The sequence below is a fragment of the Fringilla coelebs genome (assembly GCF_963513975.1).
Source record: "Fringilla coelebs genome assembly, chromosome: 1".
NCBI classification, from domain to species: domain Eukaryota; kingdom Metazoa; phylum Chordata; class Aves; order Passeriformes; family Fringillidae; genus Fringilla; species Fringilla coelebs.
Window position 1 is genome coordinate 48,563,575 of NC_140028.1, and position 21,011 is coordinate 48,584,585.

The 21,011-nt window shown below is 38.2% G+C and overlaps 1 protein-coding gene across 2 annotated transcripts in view; it reads right to left on the reverse strand.

The window, feature by feature from the left end:
* Positions 1–21,011, reverse strand: part of MIB1 (MIB E3 ubiquitin protein ligase 1) — a 78,064-nt gene that overhangs the window by 12,073 nt on the left and 44,980 nt on the right. The window contains exons 13-19 of one of the 2 annotated variants that reach the window (XM_084218407.1): positions 13,873–14,005; positions 13,407–13,493; positions 10,526–10,687; positions 5,556–5,737; positions 4,155–4,347; positions 1,876–1,954; positions 181–267 (exon numbers count right to left, since the gene is read on the reverse strand). In XM_084218407.1, coding sequence (XP_084074533.1) covers positions 181–267; positions 1,876–1,954; positions 4,155–4,347; positions 5,556–5,737; positions 10,526–10,687; positions 13,407–13,493; positions 13,873–14,005 — 923 coding nt within the window. Of the gene's footprint in view, positions 1–153; positions 268–1,875; positions 1,955–4,154; positions 4,348–5,555; positions 5,738–10,525; positions 10,688–13,406; positions 13,494–13,872; positions 14,006–21,011 lie in introns of both variants that reach the window. The other variant, XM_084218406.1, reaches the window with a different exon arrangement.

Below are 21,011 nucleotides of genomic sequence, written 5' to 3' on the forward strand. Positions count from 1 at the left end.
CAGAAAGCAGTGCAAACAGCAAAGAGATACCTAGGTTAGCACTGTTTTCATTAAACTTTTCTTCAGAAAGGAGAAAAATATTTAGATCATTTAAGAGAATGAGAATAGGTTGGTGGAGGAACGTGAAAGAGCATGGGCTCTGGAGTCACTCACAAATATCATCACTGGTATCTTCTGTACCTTTCCCTCCGCAGCACATTATGAAAGGCACTCTTCTCTCAACCACTGCCCGACACTGTACACATTTCTTCATCAAGCTTGCACAATCTGAGGGAACAGAGAAATAAATCAACTCTGAATCTTCCCACTTATTCTTTTTTCCTATCCATGAGTTTGTTTATTCAGAGTAACTATACAGCAATGACTTAACAGATGCTTATAATACAAAGAACTACTTGAGTTTATCTTCACATAATTTTCTGCAAATCACACCTAAAAAATGCCCTGTTTGCTGCTCAAAGTAAATCTCTTCTCTATCTCCTTTTAAGATATTTCAAGTGAACAGGTTCCTCTTTCTCCAGATGGATGTCTAGTCCACAAGAATTTCAGAAGTTAAAAGGTAAATCACACATTTTAGACCAGAACTTCCAAGAATGTCCTGGCTATCTGGCTATCTTTTTCTTTAGAACAAAGGATCTCACTAACTGTCCAAATGCTCCAGGGGCAAAGAGATGCAGCTCTTTACCCTTAACAGTAAACCTGTATCTTTTGATATAATCCTAGAAAGGGGGCTGTAATTTTTCAACTAAAGGCAAGTTATTGTCTCAAATGCTAAAAGGTTACTGTGAATCAAGAGAGTGGGTCCAACAAAATACACAAACTTGAATACTCTCTCATCTTGCTTGAACAAGATGGCCAGAAAAAAATCTGGAAAGAAACAATCTACAACTGTTAAACCTTCTGCTGTCCTTGTTACAGCTTAGACGTGGTGACGTGTACTGTGCTGCTGAAATCCTTCCCCACAGTAATCAATCTTTTTGTTGTCTTCTTTCCTGGGAAACGATTCAAAACAACTTCTCTCATCATCTTTCAACTGCAGACAGTGAAAGAAGCCAGATCAGGCTAACTATAGTCAGTGGTTTGATGTCAGCTGCCTCAGCCAGAACAGAGGAAGAAACCAGACTTCTTTAGCAAGTCCAAGTAAGCAGCTACCCATGGGAACGATTACCTTCCCTCTTGTGTAGATCCTCATCAATAAGGACTGCTCTTCTCTAGGGAAATGACCCTTCAACAAAACCCTGAAATGTCTGGAGACAAGGTGATAGCTGCATTCTCATCCACTTCTACTCAAAACCAAAAAATTTCTAGAGCTTGCCTACCTATTTTACCATTACACAAGATAAATCAAAATGAACCATAACTGGTGCTCTTTGCAAAGATATATGATGTGACTTCTGGGGCAAAATACAGCCTTTGTGCAAATCTGTAGATTAATAATGAAGTATACTAAGTATTTATTGACAATATTTTTCAAAACACCATTTGCATATCTGAATGCCTTCAAAAAGATGCAACAAAACAACAAAATTAATTCTAATTACTATCAAAGTGTTAATGATACACAGTAGGCTTCTATAATGTGAGAAAGTCTACTCACAGTTAAATTATTCAGATTAAAGTGCACACGCTTTCTAAATATTTGAAAATCTCCACTTTGTCCTCCAATCATTACCAGCATGACAAATAATGTCAAAATTCTGATGATCACACCAGACTACCAAGTAAATTGAACCTGAAATCAGATTACTAATTGTCACTGTTGAGACACACACATGACATACACACACACACACACTTGCTAATGCTTTTAGCACTCTGATTAAAAACATTCTGTTTCACAATTACTTCCAAAAGAGGCTTTGTAAAGTTACTTACTCTCACAGGCACACATATGACCACAAGGCTGGAAGAGCACTGCTGCCTTTTTGTCTGAACACACTACGCATTCTTCAATCTGTAAAGAGCAACACACACACGTGAGCAAAGTGCATTGCCTGCTCTCTCCATTAATTTGCATGGCACATGGGCCTCAAGAATCTCCATCTAGTAGGGTTTTTAACTCATTCAGCATTCTTAAAATGCAACTTAAATGAGTTATCACACTAACTTCTAAGAACAGGTATTTGCTGGCAATTTTTACGCATTCAGTACAATGACAGGCACAGAGAAGCATTTAGAACACCATGTATTTCTTTTTCTTTTCTCCTTCTTTATTCCATCACAGATATTCAAATCAGGGTTGATCAGGCTGCAGAAGACAGTCTCCAGGAAGATGTTATTACAGCCTTTCTGTACTCAAAAGGGGCTTATAAGAAAGACGGGAGCAAACTTTTTTGCTGGGCCTGTTGCAGTAGTAGAGGGGGTAATAGTTTCATACTAAAAGAAATCCAATTTGGTATAAGAAAGAAATTTTTTATGATGAGGGTCATAAATACTGGAACAGGCTACCCAGAGATGATCCACCCCTGGAAACATTCAAGGTCAGGCTGGACAGGGCTCTAAGCAATATGATCTCGTTGAAGATGTCCCTGCTCATTGCACGGTATCAGATGTCAGTCACATTACTGATTTTAAAGGCCCTTTCCAACATTCTATGATCCTATGAAATTTAACTTAAAAGGTACTTTTACAGAAATGTTTTAATATTCTGGGTTAGGGTTTCTCAAGTCCTTTTATGTGAGAGCTTTATATATCACAGAATCATCAAATGGTTTGGGTTGGAAAGGACCTTAGAGATCCTCCAGTTCCAACCCCTGCCATGGGCAGGGAACACCTTCTACTAGATGAGGTTACTCAGGGCCCCATCCAAGCTGGCCTTGAACACGCCAAGGATGGGGCATATACAGTATGATCATAGACATCACATACAATTCCATTCATACTGCCCTGGACCATCTGTTCCAGTTCATAGAACTGTTGTCCTGATTCATTCATTTCTTAGCCTTGCAGATACTACAGTATGTTTTTATACAGAAAAGTATAAGAGAAGTATTGACCAGATATTCCAATCTCTCAAACTAATTCAGCAAAAGAAATCAAAGGAAGGCTATCCATAAAGCTTAGCTTTCACCTGGGAAAGCTGATTTCCACAGAGTACCTTCTTTAGATGGATGAGTAGGGGCAGAACCTTCACTTTGCTACTCCATATCACCCAGTGGCAGACCCTTTCACTGACTGCAAAGAAAGTCTAGAGAAAAGGAGCTCCCACTATGTTAACATTTGGCTTTTGAACATACACAATGCAGAACAGCAACTAGTATAAGAAGAATAAGAGAGCAAGTAGTAAAAAGAATGCAACTTTATATTTACAATTCTTATACTTACTCTGAGATGGAAGAAAAAACAACATACTACAGAAGCAGACTAATCAAATATGTTTGGAAAAAGTAAAAGAAAAACCAAAAAAAAACAACAGTTGGGTTTCCAAAAAGAAACGAAACCAGCCAAACAAAAAAAACCCCTAAAGCCAATCCAAAACCAAATATAAATCCAAATGAGAAATTATTTCCTTTTTTAACAGCTAAAAAAACCAGGACAAGACTTGGTAATTACAAGGAATAAAAGAATACTCAAACAGAAAAGCAATGGGGAGGTATCCATATAGTCAAAACTACCTGTGAGCAACCATTTGAGAAACCTTGGTCTCCAAAATACGGTATGACTGGTTGATTCTCTGAAGGAAAAAGTGTAATGAAACTCATGCTCCCAAAGAAAAAGAAGGTAAAAGCTGAAAGTAATTATTCACTACAGAAACAAGCACATATTAACTCAGTTTACTGGCAAATCATCTTTCAAGCAGCCCTAAGGAATAGAAGAGCTCAGTATTATTGAGGGAAATTATACTTCAGAAAAAGCAGCAATTTATCTTAAGACAAAGAAAGATACCATAGCAGGGAGGAAACAGTCTATTTCAATAAAGCACCCTCAGGTGACTGTATCAGGACCTGAACAATGAAGACATTGCAAGGCAGGGAGAGGTAGGTATGACAGGCAAACAGAAAAGAGCAAGATATCATTATGATGGAAAATTAATTCCATCCAGTGAGACATGTGTAAGTCATAATTCCACATAAAAGAAGATGCATATTTCTTTGACCTTTTTTTACTTTTCCATTACAAAAGAAAGAGAACCAATAAATTTCAGAGGTTTTTACCTTTGTCCTAGACTGAACTTGTTCTTTACAGATGAGGCATTTTTTCACCCGTGGAGAGCACAAAGAGCACGTGGCAATGTGGCCACAAGGGCCAAACAGCGTGTCTCTCTTCATGTCTGAACACACCATGCATTCTTCTAAGGTTTCAGAATCATTGTTGATCATAGACGGACTTCGGGAACCAACCTGGCCACTACAAAGAAACCTTGCAGTCAAACTTTTAATAATTAAAAACACCTCACTCAAATCAAAATGCACATCCACTGGCTGTTTATATACTCCTATGCACTCAGGCACCAATGTATGATCACACAGCGATCTGAACTGCCTTTCCCAAGAAGTACAGCTGACCCTGCAGTGCAAGGTTACACACTCGGATAAGGCATTGTACAGAAACAGGACACACAAGTCAGGATGTCATGCTGTGAACATAAAAAGTCCCTTCCTCTCGCCCTAAGAGCTTGCTTTACTAACGGAGACGCGCCCTGTGCTGGGCAGACGCAGCCCCCGGGCCTCGCCCATCCGTGCCCATGCCCGCAGTGCCGGACCCGGGGCCGGAGCTCCGCGCTGCGCCGGCCCGCAGAGGGCGCGCGTGCCCAACTCCCGCCACGGCATGGGGCCGGGACGCACGGACACACACAGACTCCGAAAGGAAAGAAGCACCTTACTCTTTACCAGGGCAACATCAATAAAAACAGCCTCTCTTCGTCACATTTTAAGAGTACAGTTTTGACTCCCATACAGGAATTAAAGATGAGAATAATTTGCGGCAACGGGTGGAACGTAACTAGGACAAGGTGAATCCTCGGATACTGCACGGACCTGATAACACGGTATTTCACCGAAACTGATTCCTAAAGACATCAGACGTACCCACCTCGTTCTCTTTTCACAGAATCACACAGTTGTTCAGATTAACAGGCACTTAGTAGGTGACCTTCTCAAAGCAGCACCAACAGTGAATTCATATCAGTTTATACCAGGCTTTGCCCATTTCAGTCATTAAAAGATGTATGGACAGAGATTTCACAACTTTCCAGGCCAACCTGTTTGCAAGGCTTAGCCATTTTTCCAGTGAATTCCCCCCGACTGCCTTGTGAAGTTCTACCAATCCCCCCCCGAAGATTGTCACCGTCCCATTCTCCCCTTTCCCATACTAATATGCACAAAAGTCCTCTAAGACTTGGGTAAGTTTCAATTAATGTATTTGTGAATAGCATTCAGTGTACCATGAAAACCTAAAGAATTAAAAGTAAAAAAAAACCCAACAAACCACACACAAAAAACCCCACCAAACCCCTAAACTGGTATGTTTTAATTAAAGGTTCAACATTTTTAAAAAGTCAGTTAATCTGTGGAAAGCAGACATTTGGAAAGTGTGTATTTTGTGAATAAACAAACCTGACTTTTTCTTTGTGACATTTAGCCAGTGCTTTGCAGAGACTTGGATCAGGGCAGAGATCGAGAGGGGACTGACCCTTCTTGTTACGAATGCCGAGGTCAGCCCCGTTGGCTGCCAGGAAGCAGGCAATAGATGCAGCACTCTTCTTCTCTGCTCCTTGAGTGCCAAGTCCCATTATTAACTGGAAGAAAACAAATATGTAAGCAGGAAAGACTCTCTAAACAGTTAAGAATCATCTGGCCAAAGGAAAGCTACTTGACATGCACACATGCACATATATACATAAATGTGTAAGCCAAAGGAAGCGTCTCTAGAACTAAAATCAAAACAATTGCTTCATTCTGAGTCAGCTATATTCAGCTTTCCTTGAAGGAACTAAAATTCAGCAAGGAATAGTTCTACTGAAGCACTCAATCTCCTGTATACCTATACTCACGTGTGAAGTGGCTGTCCTTCTATGTAAGCACTGTAAAGGGCAAAGTTCCAGTGGGTATATTCAGAACACACTTCAGTATATATTCAAATTGCTCAGTTCAGACAAAATGCTACCACTGCACTTGGATTGAAATCACAGTTGAGCAGAGAAATGAATGCACATTTACTTTTAGTCCAGTAAGAAAGTACCTGCCCAAGAAAGTAACTGAATTTCAGTCTTTCTCAGCCTGGATGGATTAAAACCCACACACTGTCCCCATCTAATCACATAATGCTACTCTGCCCTTTTACAGCTGTTACTGTATCCTTGTGTAACTGCTTCACAGGGTCAGCTAGAAACACTAAGAAGGCTCACTACCACAGCCCAGCAAGGAGTGGATTCTCCAAAGCATTCTGGGCTCACAACATCTTTTTGTATTAAAGCTCAATCAGAAGAAATGCAGTAATTATAACACAGACTAGAGAACTGCTGGCATCACTAAGAATCCCTCAGCAAACTACACTACACTGTATTCAAAGGAAGAGCTTTGGCAAAGCTAGGGCAGCTCCAACTCAAGGAAACCCAGTTGCTTAGGGAAGCATTTTTTTCAACCTCAGTCCATATGTTTTTTTTTGTTTGTTTTTAAATTAGAAGTTCTTATATCAATATGTGTCACTGAGGCTACAAGACTCTTGAAGGTCACTTAATGAATTCGGATACTCCTCCTGCATTCTTCCTCTTGATTAGGTAAGAACAGTACAGCTCCAAAGGCTTTAAACCAGGGAAATCAGTAAGTTATGGAAACAAATTGTTTTGTGATGTTCAGATAGCAGAAAATTTTCATCTATTAATTGAGACCATTTTTCTGCACTTCAATTGCAGCACTGGCTGAAGCAAAGCAGAGATGTGATCCAGCTTCAGTCCTGGTACTTTGGACCATTATTATTAATCCAGCCAAGGCAGCACAACACCCAGGGAAACTGATTTGCTCCAAGGCTGGCAGAGTCATTGTGAAACAGTCATCTACATTAGTCACAAAAACCCTAGGTCCTAAAATGCCACTGCATGCTGTACAAATTGAAAATACCAGGACAATGTTGCATCCTATGACATTTCCAGGAAGCCTGCAACTTTTCAGGCACAAAGAATGAGAACACCACAAAACAACCCAGGCACAAAATACTCTCCATTATGCCTCAGTGCCCAGTAAGGCTGCAGCATACCTCTGGAGGGGGCTAGCCCTGAAATGCATCCACACAGGCAAACCCAGCCAATTCAGCAGTGAGGGAGAAGTCTCTGTGCAATCCACAAAAACCGTATAAATATCATCTAATGGTAACTTTGAAGCAGTAAACACTTTCCATTAGTTTCTTTCTTTTAAGTTAGGATTTAGGCAGTGGCACCACTTAAAAGCATTTTAAGAGTCAGAAATACACCTTAAAGACACTTGTATATTAAAATAAATTACACAAAATGACCCTGGGAATAATACAGTTATTTAGGATAAAAAGTACTCTAGGCCAGAGCGGTGCATTTGTAATAAAGCAATTCAAATGACTTTTTTGGGGTGGTGGAAACTATACTTCAGAAAATTTCTCCTCCTCCCAGCTGCACAGTCACCACAATATGCTGGATGGAAAACTTAAAAATTATTTAAAGAAATGGAGTTCACTGCTCATAGCGCTTCAGCACAGAAATATGTTTCAGAAGGATCCCTAAAATGAGTAGGGCTTTGTGTACTATCAAGATTGCTCACTACATGTATTTTAAACATCTATCAAAAAACCAGCTGAAGAAATCTGACCATAATTGTTTTATGTATAACATAAAATATCCTGAGTTGGAAGGAATTATCAAGCTCCTTCCCCTGCACAGGACAGCCCCGAGATTCGCACTAGGCCCCTGAGATCATTGTCCAAAAGCTTCCTGAACTTTGGCAGGTTTGGTGCTGTGACCACTTCCCTGGGGAGCCTGCTCCAACAGGCATAATACTGGCATTCAGAAGGAACTACTACTAAAAAAAAACCCAACAATGTTAAAGAATGAATGTTAAAGAATTCATTCAATTTAGTTCCATTTATGAATTTAGTGAATGATAATCAGTAAAAAGTATTGTTTCATATTTTAAACAGTGGTCAAGGTAAAGAGTAACAAATCATACCATTTCAATGAGTTGCTGTCTAACCAACTTGTTCAAGTATGAAAAAACCCTAAAATCCTGCAAGTGAGATTTTTCTTTTCAGTTTATTCAACTGAAACAAAAATAGAAATAATTATTTCTATTATGAATATATGTGCTACAAAGAGGCACCCTACAGGCCTCAGTAGGTTGGAATCTCCAAGACAGCAGTCCAAAATTAATTAAAACTTAGCCAAGAAAAAATAAGCTCTAAAAACTAAATATTTGCAGAGATGTGTTGCTATCACATAGCATAATGAAATCTGACATGTTTTCCAACCTTTAAAGGAATTAATGAAGAAGAATAAAAAAATCTCTCAAAACAAACCCTCAATTTAAGTCATCACATTTACAAAAAGAAAGCCCTACTGATTCCCAGGCAAAATTATTAACCTGATTTGTCATCTATTATCCATCACCTGTATTTGCAATTCCACACAGGACAAATTATCAACATGTCCTTGGATAGCTTTAAAGGTCCAGATGCCTGCACGTATTTTCACAGCTTCAATTCTGTCTTTGATGATACTCAATTTTGGGCCAAAGGCAGCTTAATATTTAGACCTGTTTAATGGTAAAATCTAGTTTATAGAATTTTTGCCTTACTGTCATTTAAATAAAAGTAGATAGGTACAGGTATTGTTCTCATTTCCTGTTTTTCACAAAATGTTTTCAAGATAATTTGATTTGCTGATCATCTTAAAGCGTTTTCAGATATATTAACTCCATCTTTTACATTTCACATAAAATAAAAACCAGCAAGTTACCCTCTTTCTTTTCCAGAACTTATCTTCTCCACACCACTTAAACCTCGCAAATTTGTTAGTTTGGCAAAAATGTTCTCTGCAGCTAAACAAAGTGCAAAGAAATGACCAGTAGTTTGATCACGCTAATAAAGGAGAGTAGGTATTGGTTGGTCATGATTTTTTAAAACTTTAAAACATTTTTAGGTGACCAGAGACACAATGATGAGAAAATTTTTTTGTTTCTCATATCTTTTGCCTGCTCTTTGTCTTATTACTTCAATAGAAATGTAAAAAAATTACACTTTTGTTTGAAACCAAGAATACTTGTCAAATGAAACTAGACATAAAACTTAATTCTGTAAAATATAAAATCCCTCCCCTCAAAGAGAAGTTTAAAAGGTGATGGAAAAAAACCCATTTCTGTTAAAATCCTTAAAACTCAATGCACAGCTCTAGTTTCATTGTGGAAGTCATTAATAAGACTGGGCAGAGAAACCAATTTATGAAATGCCAAATCTGAGAAAAAAAAAATATTCCCTTTCATTCATTTCACAGTTAAACACATGAACACAAAGTATTCTAGACAGCTCTCATAGAGTCCATTTCAGATCACAGAAACAACTGAGCTGTCACAGCTCTTCTTGTCTCATTTTAAAGGACACACACATTTTCTTACACACGTTAGTCACATTTCAAATCTCTTTCAAGGCTTACTCCAGTGTATTTCAGTGAGATTCAGTAACCAATTTGAAAAAAAATTGTACAGTGGAATTATTGTTTTGAACAAAGACTTTTCATAAAGTTGGTGTATCTGTTTTTTCTTAATGAAATGCAAAAGCAACAACAAAAAATTTCTAATTTTAACCCTCAGATAAAATTAGAAAAAACATTATACTGGTAAGTAATGGTTCAGCAGCTCTGATACACCATTATGTTGCGCATCTTTAATATCTGAAGAAAAAGACTGTTTCTTTCTCTCAATTTGAATTGCTCCATAATTTTATTTCTCCTTTGTCTCTCAGGTAAACTACAAACTTCACCTCTATATATGGGGTTCACACAGCTTTTTGGGTGTGAGAGTTTATTTTTTTCAGTAAAACATTTTGACTTTTATTACCTGGAGGCTTTTTGACTATTGCCTTACTTAGAGCACAATTTCTGAAGTGAACTCTGTCAAAAATATAAATCTGAAAAAACATACGAAATTAAGATTGCCTTGTTCTAACAGAACATACTTTCAGAAAGTTAGAGAAACGACTAAGCAACTAAGGTTATAAAGACATGCAAGACATTGAATCACAGAAAACTGTTTCAGTCTTATTCTGTACTGCAATACTGTTGAATTCTCTTTCCAAAAAAGCTACTTTGATTTTTTGGCAGCCATACATGTTCACTACAGAAGATAAATTCATAGAAATATTTTTGAGCTACATAACCCTTTTTCTTCAAAAAAGGTAATGACTTCATGTGGAAAGCCACATAGAACAATATGATTTCTGCCTACACGGCAGTTTAATGCAGAATGTCTACATAAACTTATGCTGCCAAAACCCAGTCCAACAGTACAGAAGTAGACAAAAAGACAAATATACGGGGGGGAAAAAGAATAAATAAATGTGTTTTATTTACTGTGTTCTTTGATGGCTCCCAAGCAGTATCTACCTTGCCCACATCTTGCATGTCTTGGAGTTGGCGGAGCTGTGACAGGGTGTGGTGTCTCAGGGCTTCATGCAGGGGAGTATCCCCATCTTTATCCTGAATATCCAATTTAGCACCTGCACGGACTAAGAGCTGAAAAGAGAGAGAACCCAAATAAAAAAAAATAAATAAAACACCAAAAAACCAAAAAAGCTCCCTTTTAGAACTAATTTCAAAAAATTATGGTTCAGGATTCTCTGCAAGGTTCAAAAGGGCTACTCCTATCTCACTACAACTCACACTTGAATTAATGTAAGTTTATTTTCCTTATCTGAAGCTCAGCCCTCAACCAAAGCATTTATCTGTCTCAAATATCAAGCTTATTTCAGCAGAAGGCTAATGCTTGCCTGTGCTCTGAATGCTACAAAAGACATAATTTAAGAGGAATCTTTCTACTTCCTTAGACTTTAATTCTTATAAAACAGCCTACAAACAATGTTATTTATTACAGCAATATGTACAATAGTTGAGATAGGTATATATTCTTTACTATTAGGTTTCAATGACCTCAAAAATCATCACTTTCACAGCATACATTGTAAATTTTACAACTTAATTTACAATGTCCTCGCATTAGCAAAGTAGTTAAGCATGTACTTTGGTTAACCCTAATTCAGGAGAAGACATAAAAACCAATGACACTATTAAAAACTCTCTCAGAACACTCTGGAAAGTAATGAACTGTAAGACTTGTCTCTAAGGCTAATTTTAGACACCCGTTCCTATTCACATGACACAAAACAAGCACAAGGCTGCACAGGCCCTCCTATTCCTACGGCCTTTGCATACGGCCCTTCCATAATTCAACCCACCAGAACTTTCTTAAAGGCACTGTTGAACAAAACAAAGCAACACATGCTGACAAAAAAATACCAACTGCCCCTAAAAATTAAACCCCATCACTGTTGCCATTCAGAAGCCTGAAGGCAGCAGCTGAGGTTTTAACTTCAGTTTTTGAGCTTCTGCTACTCTGTAAAATTGGGATTAGCAGTAGAGACAAAAGGCATAATCCAAAACCAGGAATATACCAGAGGGATCTCCCTCTTTGGAACCCACATGCTTGCAAGGAGTTTCAGTTTCTCAGAATCAAAGAGCCTCAAACTTCAGAACAGGCTAAAAGGAATTCAAAGCCTAATTTTCAAGGAAGTATCTTTCTGCAATTATTTGCAGCTTATCATTTCCCCCAACCTTCTCTTCCACAAATGAAACCAAGAAAACCAGCTAATAGTTGACACAGTCTAGTCTCAACTTCTTACACTCTCTAAATGGATTTATTCTGGACCAATTTCTTTTCTCATATTCATATCTTGTGTTTGCCACTAGCTCTTTACTCCTTTGAGTTTCTCCTGGAATCCTTGACTACCACAGAATTTCAGAGTCTTTGCAGAAGTTTAAAAAAATAATTTAAAAAAAAAAAGCAAACCACTGCCCTTTGTCATGGCAGTAGGACTTTTAAAAGCACCATGATACCTTTGACCACTATTCCACAAATGCCTGAGGGTACAAACCCAGCCCTGGAAGGTATCCAATAGGAATTAGTTTTGGAATATGGAGCCAACATGCTCTTTGCATGGCTACATGAGCTATTTTAGGACTTCTTAAAGTTAATCCATTTCTGAAAAACGGATACTCTACAGGGTCATTCACTTAAACATTCTCAGATATAAGCATGTCAGTGAAACACACATGCTAGTTCTCCTACATGCCTACCTTCCTGCTCATCTGCTACATTAATATTGTATTCTCAGGTAACTCTGTAAATTCCAGAAGGGCACAAGAGTTCACCAAACACAGCTGCCAAATAGCTTGCAGGATGCAAGTGGCACTGACTCTAGGAAACCATTCTTCTGGTAGCAAGCAGTTCCAGATATAGGGCCATATCACATGTTTCACTGTAACGGGATCACACCCATCAGCCCTCAGAGGGAGAAACCTTATGGTTAAATAACACTTAACAGAATGCAGCTCTGCATAGGGGGAACAATTCTGTGTAGGCTTGAATAAGAGACAGTTTTCTGTACAAGATGACTCTATAAAGAAAAAAGTTACATCAAAGGCCGAGGCCAGGATGATGCATTCACTCTGAGAGCAGTGAGTGCTCCCTCTGAGCCTCAAAAGCCCACAGCAGCAAGGCAAACAGTCACACAGGTCCTGTATGACAGGGCACACAGGCCAGAAACAGCAAGCTATGCCAGACTCATCGCACTTCCTGTGCTAGCAACAAAGTTTTGTTAAGTTGAAGCATTTACTTTTGCAACCATGCATCAAAAAACGAGGACAGCATTCCTTTCACCAATAAGGTACTACTGTTCACTGCTTATAGGTCTTCCAAGCTAAGAGCAGGGAAAGTCAAACACTCAGAGACTGAAAAGGTGTTATGGTCATAAAAGATGTTTCATGCTACAATTTGCAAAAGCTATGAGCAAGAACAATTACTCATACAGCAGGAGGCATCAGAAATGCTATTTGAAGATCCCCTTACAGCACCACAAGATTCAGACGAGTAACAGCCGAACACATTCTTCCTTACTAAACAAGAAGGGATGCTGGAATTGGCAACCACACAGAGGAAACCATAATGTACATGTACAAAAATTTAGCAAGCTTCAAGCAGCGTTCATATTGCTGACTGACCTTCTGTGCAAGTTGGCAGGCTTCTGAATGAAACAAAATCCAATCAAACAAACATGCAGTGACTATATGTTGTCAAATAATTTTCTGAATGTTCATGAAGTATTCATATTTTAACAGCTACCGTCAGCTTTAGTCAAATGCCATTAACCATATGGCTTACTGCAAATAAGATACTTACCCTAACAATTTGTGTATGCTGTCGTTCAACAGCAAGATGAAGAGCAGTTTGCTGGTTAACATTCTGGATATCCAGGTTAGCATTGCCCTGCAAGATATTCAAAACATTAGAGCATTACCACCCCATCAACTCATCTACAGGCAAGGCAGTCCATTAGGACATGGACTAGGACCCTGAATACAATTCCTAGTTAGGGGATTTGAGAACAGAAGTGATTAAATACTTCAATTATTCACTGTACAGATGTTGATCCACTGAATGAAGCTAGGTATCCAATTTTTCAGTCCCTCTGCACCATTAGGCTATTGTAACAATCTCAAAGGCAAATTTGACCTTTAGAGCTCAACACGTCCTTCCCTCCTCCACTACTTCTGCCTTGCGACTGCGGGCGTAAAGCAGCCAACTATTTTCACATCAGATGGTTAACCAAAGCATGACATTTAAATCCTCCTGAGAAAAGTCCTACCTGATGCACCAAAAGTTCAGCCACTTCCACATGATTATTAAGAGCTGCCAGGTGTAAGGCTGTGTAACCATCATCTTTTTTCTCATCAACAATCCACGGTCGCGGTAACTTGGACAACAATACACGCATTGCGCTGAAAAAAATAAGTGGAGATGGCATAAACACCCCTCCAATGTATACTGAACGACAACAGTAGAACTACGTTAATTCTCAGAACTATGTAGTAGTGACTAAAATAATTTTAATCTTTCTTCAAACAGAGAGAATGGGTGAAAAGCTATGCCAACAGTTCCAAAGCAGAATAATTTCATGTTCACTTCCTTCTCATTAAAGCACACAAACAAACCATACAGTGCCTGGAACAGTGTGAGGATCAGCTTTGTTTTTTAGAAGAATGCTATCTAGCAGTAAAAATTACATTAAAGAAGTATTCAAACAAACTCTGAAATGTAGACCAAAGAATTTTCTCCCTCAAAATCTTTATAGTGTCCTTTACTTAAGTATTTAATGACCAAGTTGCACTACATTAGATTTCTTTAAAATCATCACTTTATAAACTGATGCCATGGGCTGTAACAGTTAAAACTCAGTTTCTGAGAAAGAAAATGGAGGAAGATCTCTTAAGCAGCATCTGGTAGTCAGGGAGTAGGGTGGGGAAAAGCAACTTGGTTACTACAACTGTTAAAGCAGACTAAAACCCATGAAGTCCAAGCTAACCTCCAGTTAAGGGAGGTTATGCTAGATAAACAAATTGCTCAATAAAAATTGCTAGATAAACAAATCAATGCTAGATAAACAAATTGCTCAATCTTGTATTCTCTGAGAAATACGGTTTTCTTAAGCTTACATGTCTTCACTTAGCTTTTGGAATACATAAGTTACCAAACTTAAACCCCTTATTGTCTTATCTTTATAAACAGCATATGCAGCTCCCTTATGACAGTTCCTTAAAGACAACACAAAACCAGAAACTGCTACAATCCTGTGCCAAGAAACCTCTTCTGTCATCTGATGTTTCTCTACTGTTGAAGGAACATGATATCTACAGGAGAAACAGGGCTTCTACACAAAATTCAAACTTTAAAAATCCAAGTAATCCTTGCTAATGCAAGTGGAACCACACAGTGCCTTGCAATGCAGATAATGTATCTAAATTAAAGAGTTCTTCAAGAGTTCTGGTATCAAAAATGTGGGATCTCAATAATCCACAGAAAAAGCCTCATAAATTGAACCTCTCAGCTTTTACTTAAAAATACCCTCATAAGGTATGAATGACTGCCCTGTCAAGTAATAACTGAGCTCCCAGTTCATTCCAATCATATGTTGCCTTGAACATCCACACTGAGGTGAAGTAGCATTCACTCCTAAGCTCTCTTTTAAAACAAACCAGTGAGTTTCCTACAAAAAACCCTAAAAGCTGTGTTTGGGCATAGCACACCCTAATAAGCCGTCCTTGGAAGCAGAGAAGTCTGTGAGGTAGACTACTGTACCAGTAAGGAAGTGTACTCCTTCCTACACTCTGCTCAGATGCTCCCATAAAAGACACTGCTTAATAAGCATCTCCATGTTCTCCTGCTACTGAGTGCGCAACATAAACCTCTGGTTTCACACTTATGCTGCATTAAGGGGCACTTTTTTATGCTGCATTAAGGGGCACTTTTTTGTCCCCAGAATCAGAGTGTCTAAACTAACCAACTGCATTTTCAAGCCACAAAGCCATACAAACCCACAGTAAACCAACTGCTATGTAGAGCATCCATAGCCAGACTGCTCTGGATGTTTGTCCTCCTCAGAGTGGACAGAAGCCATTCTCAGTCTCTTAGGATTTTTTATTTTCCTAGCAGATTGCTTCTCACTTCCTCACAGTCCAAATCACTTATAGCACAGCAGAATAAGACAACAACACTTAACAGACTGTACATTGCTCATTGTGAGCCATTGCTCAGTTTCTATTCATAAGACCTTCTACAGCTCTCTCATGTGCTAGGAAGAAAAGACTAGAATACTTCAGAAAAAAACCAAACAATGGCAACATTAATTCTTTGAGAGATTCATTTATGCAGGCTTTTCCAAAATTAACGACACAATTTAGTAAAACTCAAGTTACCAAAGCTTTATAAAATGAGGCAAAATTAACCAGTACCAGTTGCCCTGATAAACATAGTCTACTTTGTAATGCAATGATGCCTTAGCTTCAAATCTTGGCACCATCAGAACTGTGTTTAGCTGCTTTAGGGGAGCACATCTGGAGCACTGTGGTTTGCTTGGTATCTGGGCACACCACCACACCAGCTCTTCAGAATGCTGGGCTGATACAAAGCACACAGTACCAACAGCACAACAAGCCTTTTATAGTGGCTTCCCACAGGGCATCATGTCATGTAAGCTCTTTATCTTCACCTGCCAGGCTCAGTGCTTCTAGAGACCCCATAAAGCTCTTACCTACTGTGGATAGTCTAAAAACCACAATAAAAAATTCCTGAAAATTCCCTATGACTGACAGAAGCAATATGACTGTGAGCAATCAGGAAAAGGTGGGGCAACAATAACCTAACAAAACAAACAAACAAAAAAAACCAACAAGAAATTTTTCTTAAAACTGCAACTATAACTTGAGGAACACTGTGGAAGGGCATCAATGCTAATTACAGCAGCATGTCTCCAAAGTAGCTCTAGTCACTAAACAAGAAACTGTCCTAACCAACTCAATGATATTTTATATCCTTTTCTTCAGTAAGGAATAAGAAAATTGCCAATTCTACAGATAAATAAAATGTAAAATACACTGACAAACTTCATCAGATTCCTTAATATGTAAATGTACTTCAGAAATACTACTGACATTTTTTTAATACACCTCATCTTTGAAACAAAAATAAGAAACCAACTGACTCAGCATTTTGTATGCTGTGAAGAAAAATCACTCATCTTAATATCTGTGTGAGTGTTATCCTTACCAGATGCTCTTTCAAATCTTTAGTTTGCTGTCTTACAGCAGAAAAATTTTTATCTTAAGTTTGAATGAAAAATATTTGGAGGTATCCTGCTTTCAGAGAAATGAAATGCCTGCTACGTTTCTGAATGCTTTTAAGATGCATTGGTCTTACAGGAAAAATAGAAGGACCACCAAAACAAACAAATGGCGTCTGTATGGAACAGATTTTTATCTCACTGTTCACAGCAAATCATCGAAGGGTCAGGAACCTCTACTCAGTTGTTTCTTTTAATTCAGCAAAAGACTATATCTCTTTCAGATCATGCTGTATTATGGGACAGCAGCTAGAAGGACTGTTTCATGGAATGACACCTTAAAATTCTGCAAGATATTAATATGCTACAATGGTAAATTCAGCTCAGTGGCTACATCCTCCTCCTCATTAGATGAGAGGTAGTTTCTTTCAATTTTTACAGGATTTTCTAGAGCTACTGCCAAAATTTTGACAGCTAAGTGGCTACCATTCACAGCAGCACTCACTGGAACAGGCATACATCATAAAAAGCCACATTAGAGAATTAATGTTGCCAATTACACAGTAATTCATGATTCACTCTTCCCCATGAAGTATTACAGAAGAAGCTGGGTTGTATTGCTCTGTTTTGAAGACCACAACATCTTGTATACATTAAACAATACATCTTTTATCTTGTATACATTAAACAAACCACAGACTGCTTTCACTGTAGTTGTACTGCATAGATCAAGAAATCAGCAAATCTATTAGTAACCCTGATCATGAAAACACCTAAAGAAAACTTTTAAAACTATCATATTCAGAGTATTCGACTGTAAGAGATTACATGGCTGTCTGAGGAGCTGCAAAGATTACTGATGAAATACTTAAAACTCTTAATTGAAATACTGAACTTATGATATCACTATGCTATTTGTACATTATTACTAAAGCATCACCAATAAAAAATTTTGTAACAGGCAAGCTTTGGTATTTGTTGCTCTGCAGTATTTTCAGCTTAGCAGGAAGCTCGTAAGATTTTGGGCATTTTTTACCTGGATGCCCATTTGCAACTTCTCAAAATTTCTAATCGAACAACAAGATAAAAACCCCAGTGAGAATTGTTGAGGAGTTATCTCTAAAGCTTTAATAGGGATAAGTAAACTATTGCTTCTTTTTTAGGAGCTAAACACGTGCTCAGTCAAAAAGGACTGAGAAAGCTCCCGTGTGCATAGGGGGCTGAGATGGAGTTATCTGCTGCTTTCCCAGACACAGCTGCTGCCTTATACTGCCCAACATAACTCATCCCCATAAAATGACAGCCCAGACTCTAATAGTTACAAGTGATTTGGTCAAAGGAACGGCCATTAACATGGTGCTACATTTAATTTGAGATGAAGAAGAGTAGCAACAAATGCTGCTGTTGCATGCATCTTTATTTGATCTTGCCACAAAAGTATTACTTTCTTTTTTTCTTTTTAATTCAGGTTTTTAGAGAGTCTGAAACCACAGCTTAACATATATAGGACCACAGAATCATTTGGGTTAGAAGAGATCTTACAGATCATCTCATTCCAACCCTTGTCATGGAAATTCAGCAGCATGAACCATGTATTTGCAACATAAGATATGTCACAGATCTGAACAATACACTAATTTACTTTTAGCCACACAGAGCACTTGTTTCAACACCAGTTGCCAATATTAGACATATAAAATAAAATTATTCTTGTGATGAAAAGTTAGCATATGGTGTATTATTCATTACCAACCTACATATAAAATGTTGGGTTTTACGCAGTACTTTGCTCACAGAATTTTTACAGATGCTCATCAGTACTATCTGAGAATGCAACATACAATAACAGATTTATTTGGAAAATCTACAAGATAAAAGTACTTGTTAACAAGATGAAGCCATAACCTCACTATATAAAAACAATTCCAGATTTAGCAGTCTTAACTGCAAGAAACATCCTTGCACCCTGTTTTAAAAAAAAATTAACAAAAACTAGAGAAGCTTCTCTGCCAACAACTGCAATTTGCAGAATGAGGTAAATGAAGAAGGTTGAGGGTTTGTGGGATAGTGGTGGGGTGGGTTTGTTTGTTTGGCCTTTCAGGGTTTGTCTGTTAAGGTTTTATAGAAACAAATACTTGGGCAGAAAAAATTAGAAAGGCTACTTCACAATCTGCATAGGCAGATTTAACTTAAATTGCTACTGAAAGACACAATGCCACTTTTTCCCCTTCACTTCAGTTCCTGCATTACGTTGCCTGTACAGACACATCATTTTCTAGCGAGTGAAACAACCTGTCAGACTCCAGAATTGGCAAGTTTGCTTTCAGACAGATCAATGAGATAATCCAACCCACCCCGCAACTTCACGATCACTAGAAGCAATAGGAGTAAGGGAATGACAAAGCCAGAGCTGCAGGGAGGGCAGACCGCCCTTTGCAGATGCAAAGTCTTAGATCAGCATAAACTTATCAGCAATCCTATCACCAGAGGTTGTAATGATTCATTGCACTTTCTATTACAGGTTCTTCTACTTTCATGCCATTCTCCTCCCTCAACTCAGGTTTCCACTGTCTCAGTGTGACATGGTTTCAGAATGCATTTTACAGTGATCCCGGCTTGAAGTATTCTCCACATACACACACACCACCTCCACCTCCACATACTCCTCTCCAGACTCCTAACCCTGGCTCAGCTAAACCCATTCACCTGCCTCCTGTTAGAGCCTCAAATAGCTGAAGGAACAATTCAGATTTAAAGACAGCTTTCATGGCAAAGTTTCCTATCAAGACTGTGTAGTCTGACATGGATTTTACAACATAACAGAAGAAAAACCACGTTTTACTAAATCCCTTTCTTGTCCTGTTGACTACCACCTCTTCTCAAAAAAAGCTCCCACAAAAAGTGGTCCCAACACAGCATCTGAAAGGTCATCCCCTTCTGCTGGATGATGTCTCATATGGAATAGTACTCCAAGCCTGCTCACTGTGAAGCCTAAGAAGCATTTGTACCAACATAGTGCAAGAAGTAACACAGGAGCAGGACAGCACTATTTTTGGCCACCATAAGATCGTAAGCGCACGTCAGCACACAACTTCAAGCCAAATCGGCTCCCTGATCTGATTCACAGCATACTCACTGTGCAGTACAGAGAGAACCACTGGAAGAATGAAGAAGGAAGTCTATCTCTCAGGAACAAGCAACAGGAAGAGATTATTACCTTAGACTGGTACTACTGAGCACACTGTACACTTGAATTTAGAGCTGCAGACAGAATTTGTATCTGACCAATGGTCTAGTTAGTAAAAGTTTAAGTAGGCAGTCTGTTTCCATCTTTTTGCTTCTCAGATTTTCAAGCATCTCTTGCTTTTGAAAAATCAATTTCATTATACATGCAACCAAAGAAACAATGAGGTACATACGTTTACATGGAATTCACAAGAATGTATTGCACAACACTTCACTTCTTCAGTGAATAATTATGAAAACAAAGAGAAAAGAAAAAATGTGACTTCACCCAGAAAGCAACAGAAATTACAGGGTAAGCAGTTACCAAGCACAGGATAAAATCAACACAAAAAGAAGGAGCAAGGGAGATAGAAATCCAAGATACTGGTCTGCTCAGGACTTTGCAATTCACTCTCTACCCTACCATACTGCACTTTGTAACTACTAATGACATCAATATTAATTGAATGGTATTTTGATTTAATATGTTGTTTCATTTTAGACTGATATATTTTCACCTTTTTCATCCTTCTTGCTCCCAAGCAAAGACTTTGTATGCAAAATACAGAGAAAGTCCTGAAGTATTTGGGTTCCTGACTGTTGTATTTAAATACTAAATTTTAGTTATTTTTTTTAAAGAAAAAAAAATTGCATATACTCCCCATGAATATGAAAATCCCTCTTCATATTTTGAATGTGCAGTTATTAGTCTTGCCATGAGCCAATTTTGTAAACATGAAAGATTAATGCAATGAGCTGTTCCCTTGATTTCTTTTTTCTTTTCCTCTAAAACAATTCCATTTTTTAAAAGAACAGTAGCACCTAATTTACATGTGCATTTATTTTCTTTAGATGCAATTCTATGGATAAGCATTAGAAACAAAATACTATAGCATTATTAAACGTAACGGTATGGAATTATATGAATTTACTAATTAAAGTTT